Here is a 17,448-nt window from a genome sequence, read left to right on the forward strand (position 1 = left end):
CCTCATATACATGAGGCCCTGGGTTCGATTCCCCAGCACCACATATACAGAAAACGGCCAGAAGTGGCGCTGTGGCTCAAGTGGCAGAGTGCTAGCCTTGAGCAAAAAGAAGCCAGGGACAGTGCTCAGGCCCTGGGTCCAAGGCCCAGGACTGGCAAAAAAAAAAAAAAAAAGAATGTCAAATCCTGGCCCTGCACCTGCCAGCAAGATAACTAAGCCTCAGCTCTCTCCTCCATAAGATGAGTGACAGGAATCCTCACTCATGAGGAGAGGAACGTGTGAGCAGCATATAAGGGCAGGACAAGAAATCATAGGTAGCAGTATTTTACTGAGTTTTTCAGAACTGTGAACATATCACAGCTCTATAAAGCTTTGTGCAAATTGATCAGCCCTAAAAATAAATGACCTTCCAGGTGCCAGTGGCTCCTCTCTGTAACCCTGGCTGCTCAGGAGGCTGAGATCTGGGCAGCATGATTTGAAGCCAGCCCCGGCAGAGAAGTCCATGAGACTCCTTTCTCTAACCACTACAAGGATGGAAGTGGAGCTGTGGTTCAAGTGGTAGAGCACCAGCTTTGAGCACAAAAGCTCCAGGGCAGCGCCCAGGCCCTGACTTCAAGCTCCAGTACTGGCACTGAAGAAACAAACAGCTAAGCCAAAGGGACAGTCTAAGTAGAAAACAGGCCACTCGACATTTTGTGGGAATGGTACAGTGGGTGAGCCTCAGTGTCAATTACAAGTCAATATGTAGTTCTCAGTCAGTTATGTAGTTGACCTAAGCACCAGTGTCCATTGAGTTAATGAAGGTGAAAGAGCGGATGTGCAGTACGCGTCTCTCAGTGGTGCGTGGCCGGTGGCCTTGGGATGCGTGCTTGAGCCGTGGCAGACGCTTTTTTTGTTTTGTTTTCCAGTCCTGGGGCATGGACTCAGGGCCTGAGCACTGTCCCTGGCTTCTCTTTGCTCAAGGCTAGCACTTTTTCTAGATATGTGGTGCTGGGGAATCGAACCCAGGGCTTCATGCATACGAGGCGAGCGCTCTACCGCTAAGCCACCTTCCCAGCCCGTGGCAGACGCTTTGAGCGATGGGGTTCTAGACCTTGGCCAGCTCTGGAGACTCAAGCCTTAAGTCAGGCAGTCCCTGCATTTTGAGTTCTGCTGTCCTGCAATTCTAGAGCTTCTCCAAGCAGCCAGGCCAGGTTTCAAGTGTCTTGTTGTTGATCCTGCTGTCCCTCTCCTGCCAACCGCCCCCCAGACTCAGGAGGTGGCCTCCAGCTTTGACTTGAGCGGCCATCTGAACAACGAGGCGCTGGAGGGCTTTGACGAGATGCGGCTGGAGCTGGACCAGTTGGAGGTGCGGGAGAAGCAGCTTCAGGCGCGCTTAGAGCAGCTGGACCGAGAGAACCAGGAGCTGCGGGCCACCGTCAGGCTGCAGGAGCAGCGGCCGCAGGCAGAGCCGGACAGGGCGTGCCCCGAGGCGGAGGACAGTGGCCGCCTGGCGGGCCTGCTGGCCGAGCTCCAGACGCAGTGGAAAGTGTCCCAGGACACGCAGGACACCGTGCGGGAGCTGCTGGGCTGCCTGCGGTCCCTGGAGCTGGGGAGCAGCACGGAGAAGGACGCGCAGGGCCGCTCCGCGCTGCAGCGCGTGGAGGCCCTGCTCCAGCCCCTGGCCCAGGAGCTCCAGGCCACGCGCGACTCCCTGGGCCCCAGCAGCCAGCTGCTAGCCAGCCTGTCAGACTGGCTGGCCAGGGCCGAGAGGGAGTCAGCGGCAGCCCCGGCCCCGGCGCGGCAGCAAGAGCCCACGCCCGCCGCGGCCCCGGACGCCCCGGAGCTGAAGGAGAAGCTCCACGAGCTGAGCGGGCAGCAGGGCGCGCAGCTGGCGCAGCTGGCCAGCGAGCTGCAGCTGGCCACGGAGGCCCGGGCGGGCCTGGAGCTCCAGGTGCGGGACATGGCCCCGCTCCGGGAAGAGCTGGCCGCCGAGAAGCAGGAGGCGGCCCAGCTCCGGCGGCAGCTGCAGGAGTCGCGGGCGCGCCTGGGCGCGGTGGAGGAGGAGCTGGCCGAGACCCGGGCGCAGGAGCAGCGGCGGCGGCAGGAGACCGAGCTGCTGGAGCGCGAGGCCCGCGCGCTGTCGTGGCAGCTGCAGCTCCTGGAGACGCAGCTGGCGCAGGCGAGCCTGCGCGTGAGCGAGCTGGAGGAGCAGAGGAAGCAGCTGCTCCGGGACAAGGAGCACCTCGGCCAGCAGCTGGCCCCGGAGGAGCCCGCTCCCCAGGCAGCGGGGGGCAGCACGGAGGAGGAGCTCCGGCAGGCCAACGCGGAGCTGCGCAAGGAGCTGCAGAGCATGGCGGGCCGGAACCAGCTCCTGGAGGGCAAGCTGCAAGCCCTGCAGGCCGACTACCAGACCCTGCAGGGGCGCGAGGTGGCCATCCAGGGCTCGCTGGCCTCGCTGGAGGCGGAGCAGGCCAGCATCCGGCACCTGGGGGAGCAGATGGAGGCGAGCCTGCTGGCCGTGAGGAAGGCCAAGGAAGCCATGAAGGCCCAGGTGGCGGAGAAGGAGGCGGCCCTGCAGAGCAAGGAGGGCGAGTGCCAGCGGTGGCGCCAGGAGGCCCTGCAGTGCCGGCAGCTGGCAGAGTCGCGGGATGGGGAGCTGAAGGCCCTGGAGAGCCAGTGTCACCAGCAGACCCAGCTGATCGACACCCTCACGGCCGAGAGAGGCCGCGAGGGGCCTGAGCCAGCCCCGGGGGACGCAGCCCAGCCCGAGGCCCGCCCAGGGGAGGCCCGGCGGCTGCAGGCCGAGGTGGGAGCCCTCCAGGCCAAGCTCCGGGAGGCCCTGGGTGAGCGGGACAGGGCGCAGAGCCAGCTGACGGTGGCGGAGGCCGTCCTGCAGGAGCACAGGGCGCTCGTGCAGCAGCTCAAGGAGCAGAACGAGGCTCTCAACAGGGCCCACGTCCAGGAGCTGCTGCGCTGCTCAGAGCAAGAGGGGGCGCAGCCCGAGGCGCGGGCCACCGCCGCCCTGCAGGCGGAGCTGCTGCCGGTGGCGTGCGGCTCGGAGGACGCGCAGCTGGAGCACGCGGAGCTGCAGGAGCAGCTGCACCGGGCCAACACCGACACGGCCGAGCTGGGCATGCAGGTGTGCGCGCTGACGGCCGAGAAGGAGCGGGCGGAGGGGGCCCTGGCCGCCGCCGCCCAGGAGCTCCGCGACTGCAAGGAGGCGGCGGCCAGGGCGGCAGCCGGCCTGCAAAGCCAGGTGGCGGCGCTGCAGCAGGAGAACGAGCGTCTGCACGACACGCTCCGGAAGGCCGAGGCGGCGGCCGGCTCCCTGCCCGGCCTGCAGGCCCAGCTGGCCCAGGCCGAGCGGCAGGCCCAGAGCCTGCGGGAGGCCGCACGCCAGGAGCAGGACACCCTCAAGTTCCAGCTGAGCGCGGAGATCATGGACTACCAAGGCAGACTGAAGGTAAAGCTGGCTTCAGACCTGTGGGCTCCACCCGCCTCCCTAGGCAGGCAGACCCCGCGGTCCCACGCGGCCAGCGGCACCTTAGCCTAGAACCCAAGCCCAGGGCTGCCGGGCGCCAGGGGCTCGCGCCCGTCCTCCTAGCTGCTCACTGACCTTCCTGATCTGAAGCCAGCCGGGGCACCAGAGTCCACGAGATTCTTACCTCCAGCGAGCCGCCAAAAAGCTGGAAGTGGAGGTGTGGCCCACGCGGTTGGGCCCCCGTCTTGAGCCAAAACGCTAAAGGATCCCCTCTTTGACCATCCCCCTTTCTCCTCCAGATCGCTGGTGAAGAGGGGGAACGCCTCCGGGCCCGGCTGGAGGAGCAAGGCCGGCAGCTGCAGGCCGCGGAGGCGGCCGCGGCCGAGCTGAAGGTAGGTCGTCTCTGGGTGCGGCCCATCAGGGAAGAAGGGAGCCAGGGTGGCTTGGTGGGGACCGTGTCTGAGGGCTCCCTGCCCTGCTCAGCGGCCCGTGCTCTTCACTTCACACACCCTGAGTTTGGGTCCAGACCCTTGGGCGCCAGCCCAAAGGTCCCACTGGCCTTCTCCACCCCGTCCCATCCCCGGGAGCTGCGCCACGCTGTCCTGCCCCTGCCCCCCAGCTTCCGCCACCGGCTGCAGCGTATGCTTGGGAGGATTTTACTCCACAAGTGCAGGTTCCTGGCCTGTTGACCGTGAAACACACGGGCGCCTCCCTCTAGAAGTGGCCCAGCCAGTGGGGACCTGCCGCGTGTCGTGGGCAAGCTGAGTGTCCCCTGCCTTGTGTCCCGTGCCAGGCTTCCCAGGCAGCCGTGGGAGAGAAGCTCAGCTGCACCAGTAGCCGTCTGTCTGAGTGCCAGGCCTCCTTGCTGCAGAAGGACAAGGAGCAGGCCGCTCTGCGGGAAAACCTGGAGAGGTCAGTCCTTCAGCCAGACACGCAAGCTGCTCGTCCTCAGGCTGGGGGTTGGCACTGTCACTGAGTCGGTGCCACTCAGCCAGGCAGCAGCGCCTCACGCCTGCCCTGGCTACTCAGGAGGCTGAGACCCGAGGATCACAGTTCAAAGCCAGCCCAGGCAGGAAGTCAACCAGAGTCATTTGCAATTAACCACCAACCACAAAAAAAAAAGAAACACCAAGAAATGAAAGTATGGCTCAAGTGGTAGAGCACCAGCCTTGAGCGAAAAAGCTAGGGACAGTACCCAGGCCTTGAGTTCAAGCCCCAGTCCTGGCAAAGAACAAGCTGTAGAGCATCCTTGGAAAGCTCTGGCCTAGAGCACCGAGCAGAGAGCACCCTGGGCGAGGGGGAGGGCGACGCGGCTGGCCACGCGGGCCGAGGTGGCACAGTGGTCAGCACAGGACGTTGTGGGCCTCACGGGGCTGGCCTTGCCCAAGACCAAAGGGGACAGAGATCCACTGCTGAGGGTGTCCGCCACCGGCGCTGATGAGGTCAGCGCACTGCTCTCCCCTAGGACGCAGAAGGAGCTGACCAACGCCTCAGCCAAGATCCAAGAGTATCACACCAAACTGTGCCAGGAGGCCACAGACCGCGAGAGGAGCGACCAGAAGCTGCTCGCAGACCTGGATGACCTCAACCGAACCAAGAGGTACCTGGAGGAGCGACTGATCGAGCTGCTCAGGTGAGGGCCCACCCTGGGCCGCGCTGGATGACCAGAACCCACGCTCCCAGTCGCTGGCGCTGCAGGCCTGGGCTTCTCGTGCTGCTGTGTGATTACTTTCTAATTTCGTGGTTGAGCACCCGTGGCTCATACCTCTATTTCTAGCCACACAGAAGGCAGAGATCTGAAGATCATGGTTCAAAGCCAGCCTAGGCAGGGAAGTCTGTGAGACTCTTTTATCTCCAGTTAACCACCAAAGCTGTGACTCAAGCAGCAGAGCCCTAGCCTTGAGCACAAGCTCAGCAACAGTGCCTACGCCTTGAGTTTCAAAGCTCAGGTGCCAGCGCGCGCGCGCACACACACACACACAGAGCTTGGTGCACTTAGCCGCAAGAGTGACAATAAGTAATGTCATTTCTTTCCTCATAAATAAGGTAATTTTCTATGGTTTAGTCCAGTCACAATATGAATTTTTGTGTTAGGATTGGTGAAGTGAATCTTCTTAGTTTTATGTTTCTCTTAACTTCTTTCTTTTTTGGCAGGTTCTGGGTTGGGTTGGGATTATATGCCTGCCGGTACTGAGCCTTGAACTCAAGGCCTCATGCTCTCCCTTAGCTGTGTGTGTGGACCCCCACTTTTTCCCACTTTTTGTTTTTGTCAGCCCTGGGGCTTGAACTCAGGGCCTGAGCACTGTCCCTGCTTTTGCTCAAGGCGAGCACTCTGCCACTTGAGCCGCAGCCCCATTTGTGGCTTTTTCTGTGTGTGTGGTGCTGAGGACTCGAACCCAGGGCTTCACGCGTGCTAGGCGAGCGCTCTGCCCGCGAGCCTCATCCCCAGCCCGGACCCCCACCCCCCCTTAGAAGCAAACACGTTTTCTAGTTATGAAAGCGACGTGCAGAGGGGTGCCGGTTCCCGTAAGCGAGGTGAAGAGTGGGGTTCTCCTGGTGTCCCGGGGCGGCGGGTGACGGTCGTGCGCCGCCCCAGGGACAAGGACGCGCTGTGGCAGAAGTCGGACGCGCTGGAGTTCCAGCAGAAGCTGAGCGCCGAGGAGCGGGGCCCGGCCGCGGCCGCCAGCCACTGCCCCGACTGCGGCCGCGAGTTCAGCTGGATGGTGCGGCGCCACCACTGCAGGTCAGGCCGGGCGCGGGCGCGCACCCGCACCCCCGCACCCCCGTCCCCCCCTGGGGCGGAAAGCGGGGGCTCAGCCCTCCCCCCCCCAGCCCGCCTCCGGGGCCTCGGGGACGCGCTCCCCTGAGCCCGCGTGCGCGGTGGGCGGGAGCCCCGTCGGGTCCGGGAGGCCGCCCCGCGCGCGCCCCGCACGCCCGCGCCCCGCGCGCCCACGGCCCGCGCCCGCTCCGTTGCAGGCTCTGCGGCCGCGCCTTCTGCTACTACTGCTGCAACCACCACGTCCCCGCCCAGCCCGGCGGCCGCCGGGAGCGCTGCTGCCGCGCCTGCGCCCTCCAGCTCGGCGCGCCCGACTCGCCCGGCAGCACCAGCTCGGGCGCCAGCCAGGGCGAGCCCAGCCCCCGGCCGTCCCCCACCCGGGCGGCGCCCCGCGCCCTCGAGGGCCAAGGTCAGTCCCGCCGCGGCGCTCCTCCCTCGGGAGACCCGCCCCCCGGGCTCCAGACTCGGGCGCTCGGATGGAGGGGGGGGCTTTCTCCTGAGGGCGTCCAGTGCGACGGCTCGACCCTGCCGAGCCCGTGCCCCGCCCGTGCCCCGGCCGCCCCGGCACTGCTGCGTCTCTAGAACGTCCCCGGCGGCCATGTCCCTGCGACCCCGAGAGCGCCGCCCCCCGCGCTGCCCGCCCCGCCCCGGCCCCCGACAGCTGGTGTGCCCCCCCCCCCAGGAGCCGCCCCCGACAGCCGAGCCCCCGACGACGCCGTGTTCGACATCATCACGGACGAGGAGCTGTGCCAGATCCAGGAGTCGGGCTCCTCCTTGCCGGAGACACCCAGCGAGGCCGACGCCCTGGACCCGAGCGCGGCTGAAGCGTGAGTCCCGCCTCCCGCGCCTCCGTGTGCAGCCCCTCGACGCGGCCTGTCCGCGCGTGTGCCCGGGGGCGGGCACCTCAGCACAGGGCGCCCCGGGAATGGCCAGGTGGGGCCTTGTCCAAGAGATGCTGCGAGGGGTGCTGGACCCGAGCCCCTCCTCCTCCCGGCCCGGCTCAGCAGCCGCCACGCACGGAGCGGCCCGAGCCACACGCGGGCACAGCGAGCTCACCAGGCCGGCCCCCTCTCTCCTCTCGGCTTGCGGATGGCCACTGTGTGCCGTCTCTTGTGCGTACTTGTGGGGTTCTTCTGCATCCCCCATGTGCTCTTCTTACAAGGACCCCGTCAGGTTGCGTTGGGGGCCGTGCCAAAGGCACGGTTCGTAGGAGTGCGTGGCTTCCCTGCGCGCGTGTCTGCGGCGCCGAGGCCTCGCCTCTCCCCCGTCGCCTGCGCGGCGTTTGGTGCTCTCAGGATGACGCACATTCTGACGGGTGAGCGGGGGCTCAGTGTGGTGTTGTGTTTCCTCTACAGCGAGGGATGGTGAACAGGGCTTTACGTGTTTAGCCATTTGTGCTGCTTTGAAGCACGCACACGCACACACAGGCCGACGGGAGCCATGTTTCGCTAACCCTTGGGGGATGGCGACCTTGGCGAAGGCGAGTTGCTCTTCTGCTGGGCACACGCGGGGGTCCCGGTGTCTTTTTATCCTGGCTGCAGCTCTTTGCCCCCAGAGCGCACGCGCCTGTATTCCCACGGAAGCTCAGGGCAGGGGGGGCCGCCAGCCGGGGCAGCTGACACCTGGTAGCAGAGAAGCAAAACAAGAACAGGATATGGCGGCCGTGGTTAAGTTGAGGCAGACGCCTTGTGCATGGGCTGGCTTGCCATCTCCGCCTTGAAGGGAGTTGGGAGTTGGCAGGCGCACTGTGGTCTCAGCTGTGTGAAACCTGTGAAGCCGGTGTGAACCCCAGTTTGCATTCTGTGAGCCGCGCATCTCAGCTCATTTCCTGGTTTGGAAAGGTGGGGGGTGTGCCTGGTCACCTACAAAGCCATCATCCTGGACCTGGGGCTAGGGTGTGTGTGGCCTTTGGAACTGCATGGAGGGAAGGTACAGGTTACTGCGAGGGTGTTCCCGGGTGTGTGTGTGTGTGTGTGTGTGTGTCTGTGTGTGTCCTGGAGCTTGAAATCAGGGACTGGGTGCTGTCCCTGAGCATTTTTGCCTCAGACTGGTGCTCTACTACTTGATCCATGGCTCCACTTTGCTTTAAAAAATGGTTCATTGGGGTTGGGAATGTGGCTTAGTGGTAGAGTGCTTGCCTTGCATGCATGAAGCCCTGGGTTCGACTCCTCAGCACCACCTACACAGAAAAAGCCAGAAGAGGCGCTGTGGCTCAAGTGGTAGAATGCTAGCTTTGAGCAAAAAGAAGCCAGGGACAGTGCTCAGGCCCTGAATTCAAGCCCAGGGCTGGCAATAAGTAAATAAATGAGGGGGGAGGCTCACTGACAAGAGTCTGATGGACTTTCCCGCCCAGCTTGGCTGTGAGTAGATCTTCAGATCCCAGCCTCCTGACTCCTCACCCTGCCACCCACTTGCTGGTGGCCTGTGGGAGTGGACACCTTGGTGTGGACACGGTGATCTCCTGAGGGGAGAGGAGCGGTCGGTCGTGAGGACGGAGGCAGAGGGGAGGCCGTGCTCCCAAGCTGCCCGCCATGTGGAAGCTGCCCTGCGCACACGCAGGGTGGGGCTGCGGCAGCCCTGTTCTGTCGTGGAGCACCAGGGCCTGACCTCGCTTTTGGTTCCTGACATTTTTGCTCATTGGCTGGCGCCCTAGCAGCTGAGCCACGCCTCCACCACTCTGCTGCCCCCCCCCCCCCCCACTTCCTAAGGAGACCTGTGTGGAGGCCACAGGGCCCCGGCCTGTCTCTTCCTCCCTTCCTTCCTGCCCAGGGCTGCCTTCTGGATCAGCTCGCTCGCGGTACTGTCAGGAAGGCTGCTTCCTGGGGCCCTGCTACATCCCAGCAGTGCCACAACGGCCCCCCACATTTGGGGCAGGAGAATGGGAGCCCTGGTGAAAGCGGGAGTCGGTGCCATTTGCACACCTGATTTGCCCCAACGGTTTATACTTTGAGCTCCTATTCTGCATACCGAGCCCAGAAGCCAGGGGTTTTGTCTGTGGGAGGCATAACGTGTGAAGCTGAAGACGTCTTCAGCTTTATTTTCCTAGTCATAAGGTTTCAATGCTGCTTGGTACACGCGTGCGTGTACATATACAACTTTTGGGGGGAAAGCATTGGATAGTCGCACTTTGAAATGAGCAGAGCCACCAGAGTTCACTCCAAAAACGCCGCTTGGGTTTGTTAGCGCCTTTCCCGCGTTTCCTAGCGTGCCGGTGACAGCGCCCCAACCTTCCGGGGTTCATCGGAGTGAACAGTTGCATCGCGCCACGCGAAATCTAAAGCTGGGCCGGGTGTCCAGCCTCCCCCCAGGCCTGGCGATGCGAGCTCGGAGCCCCAGAGCCCCCCGCTTGTTTGCAAGTTGCCTCTCATCCTCACTAGTTTGCCTTGTAGTCAGGAGAGTCTTGAACTTGGGGACCCAGAATGTCACCTGTCATCAGGGGCTCTGTAAAGCCTTGAAGCAGAGAGCCTGAGATGGCGAGTCCCATGCTAACCCCTAGATCGGGGGAAAATGGAGAAGGGAAAGTCCCCAAAGAAAGGACCGCCCCCCTACACACACACACTTTGCCCCGTGGGCCCAGGTGCTAGGAAGAGAACAGGACCCGCACACGGGGCAGCGTCGCCCGCCTGCTGTCCGCGAGAATGTACACGCCACGAAGTCCTGGGCCTCCCATCCCAGGGTCACCGCCACGCCCCACGCCCCTCCCGCGCCCCGCGGGCCTACAGCTGGAGCATGCTGGTGGCCTCGGCGTTGGGGGAGGCCGAGCACGTCTTGGAGTTGTCCTCGGAGGACTTGCACGCGCTCGAGGCCCCCCTAGCAGGGAGGCAGCCGAGGTCCCTGACGAGCTTGCAGAAGTTCTTGCGGAACTTGAGGCCCACGAAGGCGTAGAGCACGGGGTTGAGGCAGGCGCGCAGGTAGGCCAGGGCCTCGGTCACCACGAGGGCGTAGCCGAAGCGGGGGGAGGCCGCGTGCTCCCAGCTGGTGGCCTGGACGAGCCTGGCCAGCACGTAGGGCGTCTGCGTGAGCAGGAACACGGCCGCGGCCACGAGGATGATCTTGAGGGGCTTGCGCCTGCGGGGGCCCCGGGCCCGGAGCAGCGTCCTCACGACGAGCGGGTAGCACACGAGCATGGCGAGCAGCGGCAGGAAGAAGCCCAGCGCCGCCTGCAGGGCGAGCGCGGCCGGGGCGGCGTCCTCGTGGTGGTAGTGGCAGGCGAGCCTGTCGAGCTGCTCCACGCGGCTGTGGAGCAGCTGCGGCAGCGAGAGCAGCAGGGCGCCCGCCCAGGTGAGCGCGCACGCGGCCCTGCCCCACGCCGCCCACCGCTCCCGGTGGGCGTGGGCCCGGGTGGCCTGGGCCACCATCACAAAGCGGCCCGCGGTGATGCCGGTGAGGGTGAGCATGGACGCGTAGAGGTTGACGGAGTAGACGCCCTGCAGGGCCTTGCACACGGCCTGCCCGAAGACCCACTCGCGGCTGCCGGCGTAGGCCCAGAAGGGCAGCGTGCACGCGAACAGCAGGTCGGCCAGCGGCAGGTTGAGCAGGAGCAGGTCGGTGAGGCTGCGGCGGGCCTGGTAGCGGGCGTGCACGAGCAGCACCAGGGCGTTGCCCAGCAGGCCCAGGGCGAACACGGCCAGGTACACGGCGGGCAGGAAGGCCCTCTGGAAGGCCAGGAAGCGCTCGTGCGCCTGCCTGCTGTCGCCCGGGGTGCCGAACAAGCCGGGGTCCTGGTACTCCTCCTCCTCCTCGGGCGTGGGCTCCATCCCGACTCCGACCCGCGCCTGCGCGCCAGAGAAAACACAGCAGTTGTGCTTGGGGCGGCGGGGGCGCTTCCCGTCACACCCCGAGGTGGGCGCGCAGCCGGGGTCCCTGCCGGCTTCTCAGGAGCCAGGAGGGGCCGGGGCTTCGCTGTGGGCCGAGCCCTCAGGGCCCAGGCCCTGCCTTCCCACGCGAGACCAGGGCATCTGGAGCGCATGCGCCCGGGGCCAAGGCCGCCCGGACCCCCACCGGGGAGCCGGGCCTCGGCACTCCCTGGCTCCCGCCCACACCTCCCGAGGCTTAGCAAGGGCAGTGTCTGCGCAGGCTGCCATGCTTTATCAGGCCGCACGTGGGGAGGGGCTTTCTAGTCCACTCGAGACACGTCTGTCAGCGAAGTTGGTCCTGGCTGGAACAGCGTCTCCCCTGACGTCTCTGTGGGCCTCCTTTCTTCCCCAGGAAGGAAGGGCTGCCTTGCCCCTGCGGGGAGACCCGCTTAGTCCCCACGACTCAACCACAACATGCGATCTCCCAGCCTGATAGGCGAGCCGGCGAGGCCCCTTCCCCGGCTGGGGCGCGAGGTGAAGTAGGTCAGAGGGGGCTGGGGCTGCGCTTCTCCCTCACGTGGAAACGTCTCAACTATGACACAAGCAACTCCGGCTCTCTTGAGGCCAGCCACCCTCCTTCCCAGCCCCTGCTGCTGCGCTGGGCTTGCTGAGGACACGGACTAGCCAGGCAGCAATGGCTGCCACCCGTCATCCCAGCTCCTCAGGAGGCTGAGACCTGAGGATGATGGTTCAAAGCCAGCCCAGGCAGGAAGGCCTGAGGCTCATCAGAAAGCCCAGAGTGGAGCTGTGGTTGCATCAGCCATGGGCAGGAGAAGCGCAGGGCCTGCACCCGGGCCCTGAGTTCTAGACGCAGGACTGGTGCAAAACAAAACAGCTTTTATGATTTTGACCACTACCCTTTAAAAATGACGGGACGTGGCCAAATCTTATCAGCAGTTTCCTTCGGCTGGTGGAATTGTTCCCTCTCCTCTGTAGTTCTCTATGGTTTCCAAGGTTTCTACAGTGGCAAATCGATTTATACTGGAAAACTGTAATAGAAAGCTTGTGTAAAATGCAGGAGAAATGCTAGGATAGCAGATTGTCCAGCGAATGAGTGTGGCCGGGCTGGACTCCCCCTCGTCCCCGATGGGGCCCGAGGACCCCCGTGCTGCCTGCCTGCCTCGCAAGCGCCTCCTCCAGCCCAGCACGTCCTCTCACCTGGCTCGGCGCAGGGGACACTCACCCGCCGAGGGGCTGCGTGCACGCGTGCAGACCGGCCCGCCACCCGCCGTCTCCTCCTCTGTTGTGGTTGGGGGCCGGCCCCACCTATTTAAGCCTCCCGGGCACGTGGTGCCGTCAGGCTCATCCGCAGGCCCCGCCCAGGGCACTGGGGAGGGCTCGGAACTCGCCCAGCAAGAGCTGGAGAGCGAGGGGCCCTGGCCTCCACCGTGGTGGCGGAAGTTGGTGCCTCCGCGGCCGTGCCAGGCTGGAGGGCAGGGGAGGCCGTGCGGGGCGGTGCAGGGCGAGCTCAGGGGCAGGTGCATGGCGGCTCGCAACCAGCTCCACCTCTAGAACCACGGCTGCTCTGGTGGCTTTGAACTGTGACCCTCAGAGCTCGGCGGCCCGGGGCGCCTGGCTCAGTGCCTTTTACCCCCAGCCTGGCTGCAGCACCCCTTTTTCAGAGAAGAGCCCTGTCCTTTCAAACAGATCCTCTGAGGCCGGGCCCGGGCCGCCGGGGCTATCGGCGATCCCTGGAGGCCTGGCCCTCTTCTCGCGGGTCGGGGTGTCGGAAGGGAAGGGGCAGGGGGCGCCCTGCCGGTCAGGCAGCTACAGGCTGCTGCTGGCTGTCAGGCGCGGTGTGTCGGTGGCGCCCCACGGTGGGCGTGAAGGTGAACTGCAGGTGTTGGCAGCGTCCCACACAGCCGTGTCGCCCCGAGGGAAAGTCCCTGAAGCACTCGTGTGCGTGCATGCGCGTGTGTGACTCATGACCCGCCGCTGCTGAGTAACTGAAGCATGAAATCATTGCAGGATGGGGTCAGGAACTAAGTGGGGAGAGGGTCAGAGCACCCGCCCCTCACTGGGGAGCTGGGAGGGAGCTTTTCTCCTTGGGACCCTGGGGTCCTGTTTGGCAGTGCTGGGCGCGGGAGCTGTCTGGGGAGTTTGGTCAGCTCTCAGCCAGGGTGCCGGGATCGAGCCCATCCTGGGGGGCTCTGGACCCTCATCTGTCAGGTCCAGGGGTGCAGCCTCCTCGTACCTGCTGGGGGTTCACGGATTCCACTGGTGTTAGGGGCGGCAGGAGCAAATAAACACAGGACACCACTCAAGTTCGAGGTGGCCGTCTATTGCAGGCTTGGGAGACACGGGTCTAACCCAAGAGGAGGCTCCGTGGACCCGTTTCCCCCCCCCCCCCGCCCCAGGTCCTGACGGGCTTCATCTCAGCCTCACGGGGCCTGGCGTCGTGGCTCAAGAACCGCACCTCCACTGCCGGCTTTTGTCGCTGGTTAAGTGGACTTAAGGCCCCCACCCTTCCCGGATGACCGCGCGAGCCACGGTCTGCCTCCCACAGGCCCGCTGTGGGGGGAGGGGGATGGTGGGGAAGCGAGCAGACAGCACCCTAATCCTGGCACCACCCCCACCCCCGCCTCCCCAAGAGGGGCCGGCAGGGCCTGCAGTGTGGCCGAGGGCGGGAGGCTCCTGGAGTCGCTTCCCAGCGCCCCTCCTGCCAGCCGGGGTCCGGGCCTGGGCGCCCCGGGCGCTCAAGGCTCCTGCTCTCCTGTCCCCGCAGAGACACCGCGCCCAGCCCCCTGACGCCCGAGGACGCCGAGGACGCGCCCGGGGGCCAGGACACCGAGATCTGCCTGCTCAAGTCCGGGGAGCTGATGTAGGTGCCCCCCGCTCCCGCGGCGCCGGGCGAGGCCGCGTCTCTACCCCAGCGCCCCTCACGGCCCCTGGGCTTTGCTTCCAGGATCCGGCTGCCGCTCACGGTGGAGGAGATCGCGGGCTTCGGCGAGGGCAGCCGGGAGCTGTTCGTGCGCTCCAGCACCTACAGCCTCATCCCCATCACGGTGGCCGAGCCGGGCCTCACCATCCGCTGGGTCTTCTCCTCCGACCCCAAGAGCATCTCCTTCAGCGTGGTCTTCCGGGAGGCGGAGGACACGCCATTGGACCAGTGCAAGGTGCGCGCGCCCGGAACCCCCCCCTTCCCCGCGTGCCACGGCCGGGACTCGAACTCGGGCCTTGTGCGCGCGGGTGGCTTTCCTGCTCAAGGCGAGTCTCCACTGCAGCGGAGCGAGAAAGCGAGGACCCGCGTTCAACGCCCCAGGAGGGGGGGAGCCACTGCAGCCACCTCAGTCATCCTGGGGGCCAGCGGCGACCTGGGCTTGGCCGCGGGCCCCAGGGGCAGCGGGGCGCGCCCGGGGTCGCCGCCGAGCCCCCATCCTGCACCCGCCCTGGGCGCCAGGGGGCGGAGGGGCCCCTCCCTGCACCCGTGACCCACCCCACCCGTGGTCCTCCCCCGTGGCCACGCGAGGGCGGCACCGACGGCCCCCCCACCCCCACACTGGTCCCCCGCAGGTCCTCATCCCCACCACGCGCTGCAACTCGCACCGGGAGCACATCCGCGGCCAGCTCAAGGCGCGCGCGGCCGGCGTCTACCTGCTCATCTTCGACAACACCTTCTCCAGGTGGGGGGGCGGGGGAGGGGCGGGGAGGGGGCTCCGGGCGCCCCCGGTTCCCCGGAGCCTGACACCGTCACCACCCCGCCCCCCCCCCACCGATTTTCAGGTTTGTCTCCAAAAAAGTGTTCTACCGCCTGACGGTGGACCGGCCGGTCATCTACGACGGCAGCGACCTCCCCTAGCGGACGGCGGACCGACGGGCCCCACCCGGCCCCGCTCCCCGCGACACTACAGGCCCGACCGCCCCGCCCACCGCACACTACCCCCCCCCACCCCCGACGGCAGGGCCCGCGGTCAGAACGCACTTTACCCCCCCCCCCATCTGCCAAAGATCCGCGCCCACCCCGCGCGGCCCTCAGGAGTGAATAAAGCCCACCGCGAGCTCCGCGTCCCACCCTCGCTCCCGCCCTTCCTCCCCCCCCCACCACGCGGGCGCCGGCAGGGCCTGGGGCTCGGGTGGAGGGGGGGCCGGGCGGGAGCCGGCGGCCCGGGCACCGAGGCTCACCGTAGCGAGGGCTTGGCTTTCTTCTCCGGGCCGGGGCGCTGTCCGCGGCTGTCCGGGGCTCCGGGCTCGCGCTGTGCCACGTGAGCCACGGCGCCGCTTCCGGCTTTTCCTGCGCGCGTGCGCGCCGAGCCCCACGCCCCACGCCCCACGCCCGGGGGCGGGCCGGGGTCCCTCAGAGCGACGCCCCCGAGGCCGTCTCCAGCTGCGTGGACGGCGGGCGGAGGCTCCCGCGGGGCCGGGCCGCGGGGCGGCGGGCGGGGCGGCGGCCGCGCAGGCGCGCGAGCGCGGCGGCGAGGTCCCGGCGGAAGCGGCGGCCGGCGAAGGCGTGGAGCGCGGGGTTGAGGCAGCCGTGGAGGAAGGCGAGCGTCTGCGTGAGCGTCAGCGCCACGTCGAGGCGCACGGCGGCGGCGCAGCGGGCGCGGGCGGGCGCGCCGGCGTGGGCGGTGGCGCGGGCGGCGCGGGCGGCGCGCAGCAGCAGCACGCCGTTGTAGGGCAGCTGGGTGAGGACGAAGGCGGCGAGCACGGCGGCCGCCAGCCGGAGCGCGCGCCGCCGGGCCGGCGAGGGCCGCGCGCGCAGCAGCGCGCGGATCACCAGCGCGTAGCAGGCGGCCATGACGGCGGCGGGCAGCAGGAAGCCCAGCGCGGCCTGCAGCGCCAGCAGCGCGGCCTTGAGGCGGGCGCCGGCGGCGCGCGGGAAGGCCAGCGTGCAGGCGGCGGGCCCGGGCCCCGCGGGCGCGGCGCGGCTCAGCAGCAGCTCGGGCAGGCCCAGCAGCGCGGCCGCCAGCCACACGCCCGCGCTGGCCGCCCGGCAGCGCCGCAGCCGCCGCCGCCGCCCGCCGGGCCCGCGCCGCGCCCGCGCCACCGCCAGGTAGCGCTCGACGCCGAGCCCCGCCAGCAGCAGCGCGCCGCCGCACAGGTTGGCGCGGTAGGCGCCGCCGAGCGCGCGGCACGCGGGCGTGGGCGCCGCCGCCCCGCCGCCCGCCGCCGCCGCCCAGAAGGGCAGCGTGAGCAGGAAGAGCAGGTCGGCGGCCGCCAGGTGCCGCAGCAGCAGGGCCGTGGCCGTGGGCGCGCGCCCGCGCCGCCCCGCGCCCAGCGCCAGCAGCACCAGCCCGTTGCCCAGCGCGCCCGCCGCGAACACCAGCCCGTAGAGCGGCGGCAGCACGCGGCCCGCCAGCCGCCGCACCGCGCTCTTGTCGCAGAAGGCGTCGCCCAGGCTCAGGTTCAGGCTCGCGTAGTCGTCGTCCGCGGGCGACGTGGCCTCCAGGCCGTAGTCGCTCTGCGGGCGGGGGGGGGGGGGGAGAGGGGGCGCGTGAGGCCCAGGCCCGCCCGGCCTCCCCTCCCTCCCCGTGCCAGGAGCCCCAGGCGCTCCCGGGGCTTGGAGGCCGGCAAGCCGGGGCGACAGGGGGGGGTGGGGGGGGACGGGGAGGCCTCCGAGCCGCCCCCCCCCCATGAACCCGCTAGCCGCACTAGGCCTGGGCCACGCGCACGCGCACTGCCCGGCCTCGCACCGTCCTCACCCCCCACCCCCCCACCCCAGCGAGGGGCGCTGCGGCCTCCGCTCAAGACAGGAAAGGCCGGGGCACCACGGGGCACGGCTCGGTACTTACTATGAATTCTGTGGGTGTCATGGTGGGTCAGGTACCAGCCTGCTTCTAGAAAGAAAGGGAGGGGGAGAAAAAAAAGAGAGGCTTGTAATTATCACACACCACCAACCAGACACCGAAAACGCAGACATTAAATATGTCCCTGCTCATGAAAAGAAACGGCAGGCAGGGGTGAAGCTTGAGCCGAGCCCGGGGACACATCCCTGTAATCCCAGCTCTCCAGAGCGTGTGGGGAAGAAGGCGGAGAGGGTTCCAGACCAGCCAGGGCTACACAGACCAACGGCAGATGAATAGTCCAGATTTCAGATCACTTTGGTTATTAAGATGGAGATGAGGAGGACTTCTCATTTTTAATCTATCATGACTCCCTCGGCTGGAATATTCTTATGCTTACCAGTATCCATTCTTTTTTATTTAGGCAATATAGCATTTCTCCCACTCACGGATGAGGAACCATAAGCGGTCTTTTATTTTTTTTTCACCCTTTGTATCTATTTATTTATTTACTCCATTCATTTATGCATGCCAGTCCTGGACCTGGGTGCTGTCTCTGAGCAAAATTATTTTGCTTAAGGCTAGCGCTCTACCACTTAAGCCACAGAGTCACTTCCAGCTCTTTTTAAGTAG

The 17,448-nt window shown here is 66.5% G+C and overlaps 3 protein-coding genes across 3 annotated transcripts in view; 1 reads left to right on the top strand and 2 right to left on the bottom strand.

The window, feature by feature from the left end:
- Window positions 1-14,961, top strand: part of Fyco1 (FYVE and coiled-coil domain autophagy adaptor 1) — a 35,883-nt gene extending 20,922 nt beyond the window's left edge. The window contains exons 8-18 of the mRNA XM_048334560.1: window positions 1,250-3,445; window positions 3,763-3,855; window positions 4,257-4,375; window positions 4,929-5,096; window positions 6,060-6,206; window positions 6,440-6,648; window positions 6,922-7,066; window positions 13,821-13,916; window positions 14,001-14,211; window positions 14,609-14,718; window positions 14,819-14,961. Coding sequence (XP_048190517.1) covers window positions 1,250-3,445; window positions 3,763-3,855; window positions 4,257-4,375; window positions 4,929-5,096; window positions 6,060-6,206; window positions 6,440-6,648; window positions 6,922-7,066; window positions 13,821-13,916; window positions 14,001-14,211; window positions 14,609-14,718; window positions 14,819-14,894 — 3,570 coding nt within the window. The 3' untranslated portion in view covers window positions 14,895-14,961. The remainder of the gene's footprint in view (window positions 1-1,249; window positions 3,446-3,762; window positions 3,856-4,256; window positions 4,376-4,928; window positions 5,097-6,059; window positions 6,207-6,439; window positions 6,649-6,921; window positions 7,067-13,820; window positions 13,917-14,000; window positions 14,212-14,608; window positions 14,719-14,818) is intronic.
- Window positions 9,939-11,038, bottom strand: Cxcr6 (C-X-C motif chemokine receptor 6). The gene has a single exon (XM_048334561.1). The coding sequence runs from the start codon at window positions 10,994-10,996 to the stop codon at window positions 9,956-9,958; it is 1,041 nt and encodes a 346-aa protein (XP_048190518.1). The 5' UTR covers window positions 10,997-11,038; the 3' UTR covers window positions 9,939-9,955.
- Window positions 14,962-15,389: 428 nt separating the features above from the next.
- On the bottom strand, window positions 15,390-16,667 carry Ccr9 (C-C motif chemokine receptor 9). The gene is made up of 2 exons (XM_048334460.1): window positions 16,654-16,667; window positions 15,390-16,491 (listed from the first exon to the last, which is right to left on the bottom strand). Exons 1-2 carry the CDS (start codon window positions 16,665-16,667, stop codon window positions 15,390-15,392), a joined length of 1,116 nt encoding a protein of 371 aa, XP_048190417.1.
- Window positions 16,668-17,448: the final 781 nt, after the last annotated feature.

This window comes from Perognathus longimembris, chromosome 26 (genome assembly GCF_023159225.1).
Source record: "Perognathus longimembris pacificus isolate PPM17 chromosome 26, ASM2315922v1, whole genome shotgun sequence".
Lineage (NCBI taxonomy): Eukaryota > Metazoa > Chordata > Mammalia > Rodentia > Heteromyidae > Perognathus > Perognathus longimembris.

Bases quoted from the DNA above. Each gene is read 5' to 3' on its own strand.
- Cxcr6 (XM_048334561.1), bottom strand. From the start codon at position 10,996: ATGGAGCCCACGCCCGAGGAGGAGGAGGAGTACCAGGACCCCGGCTTG.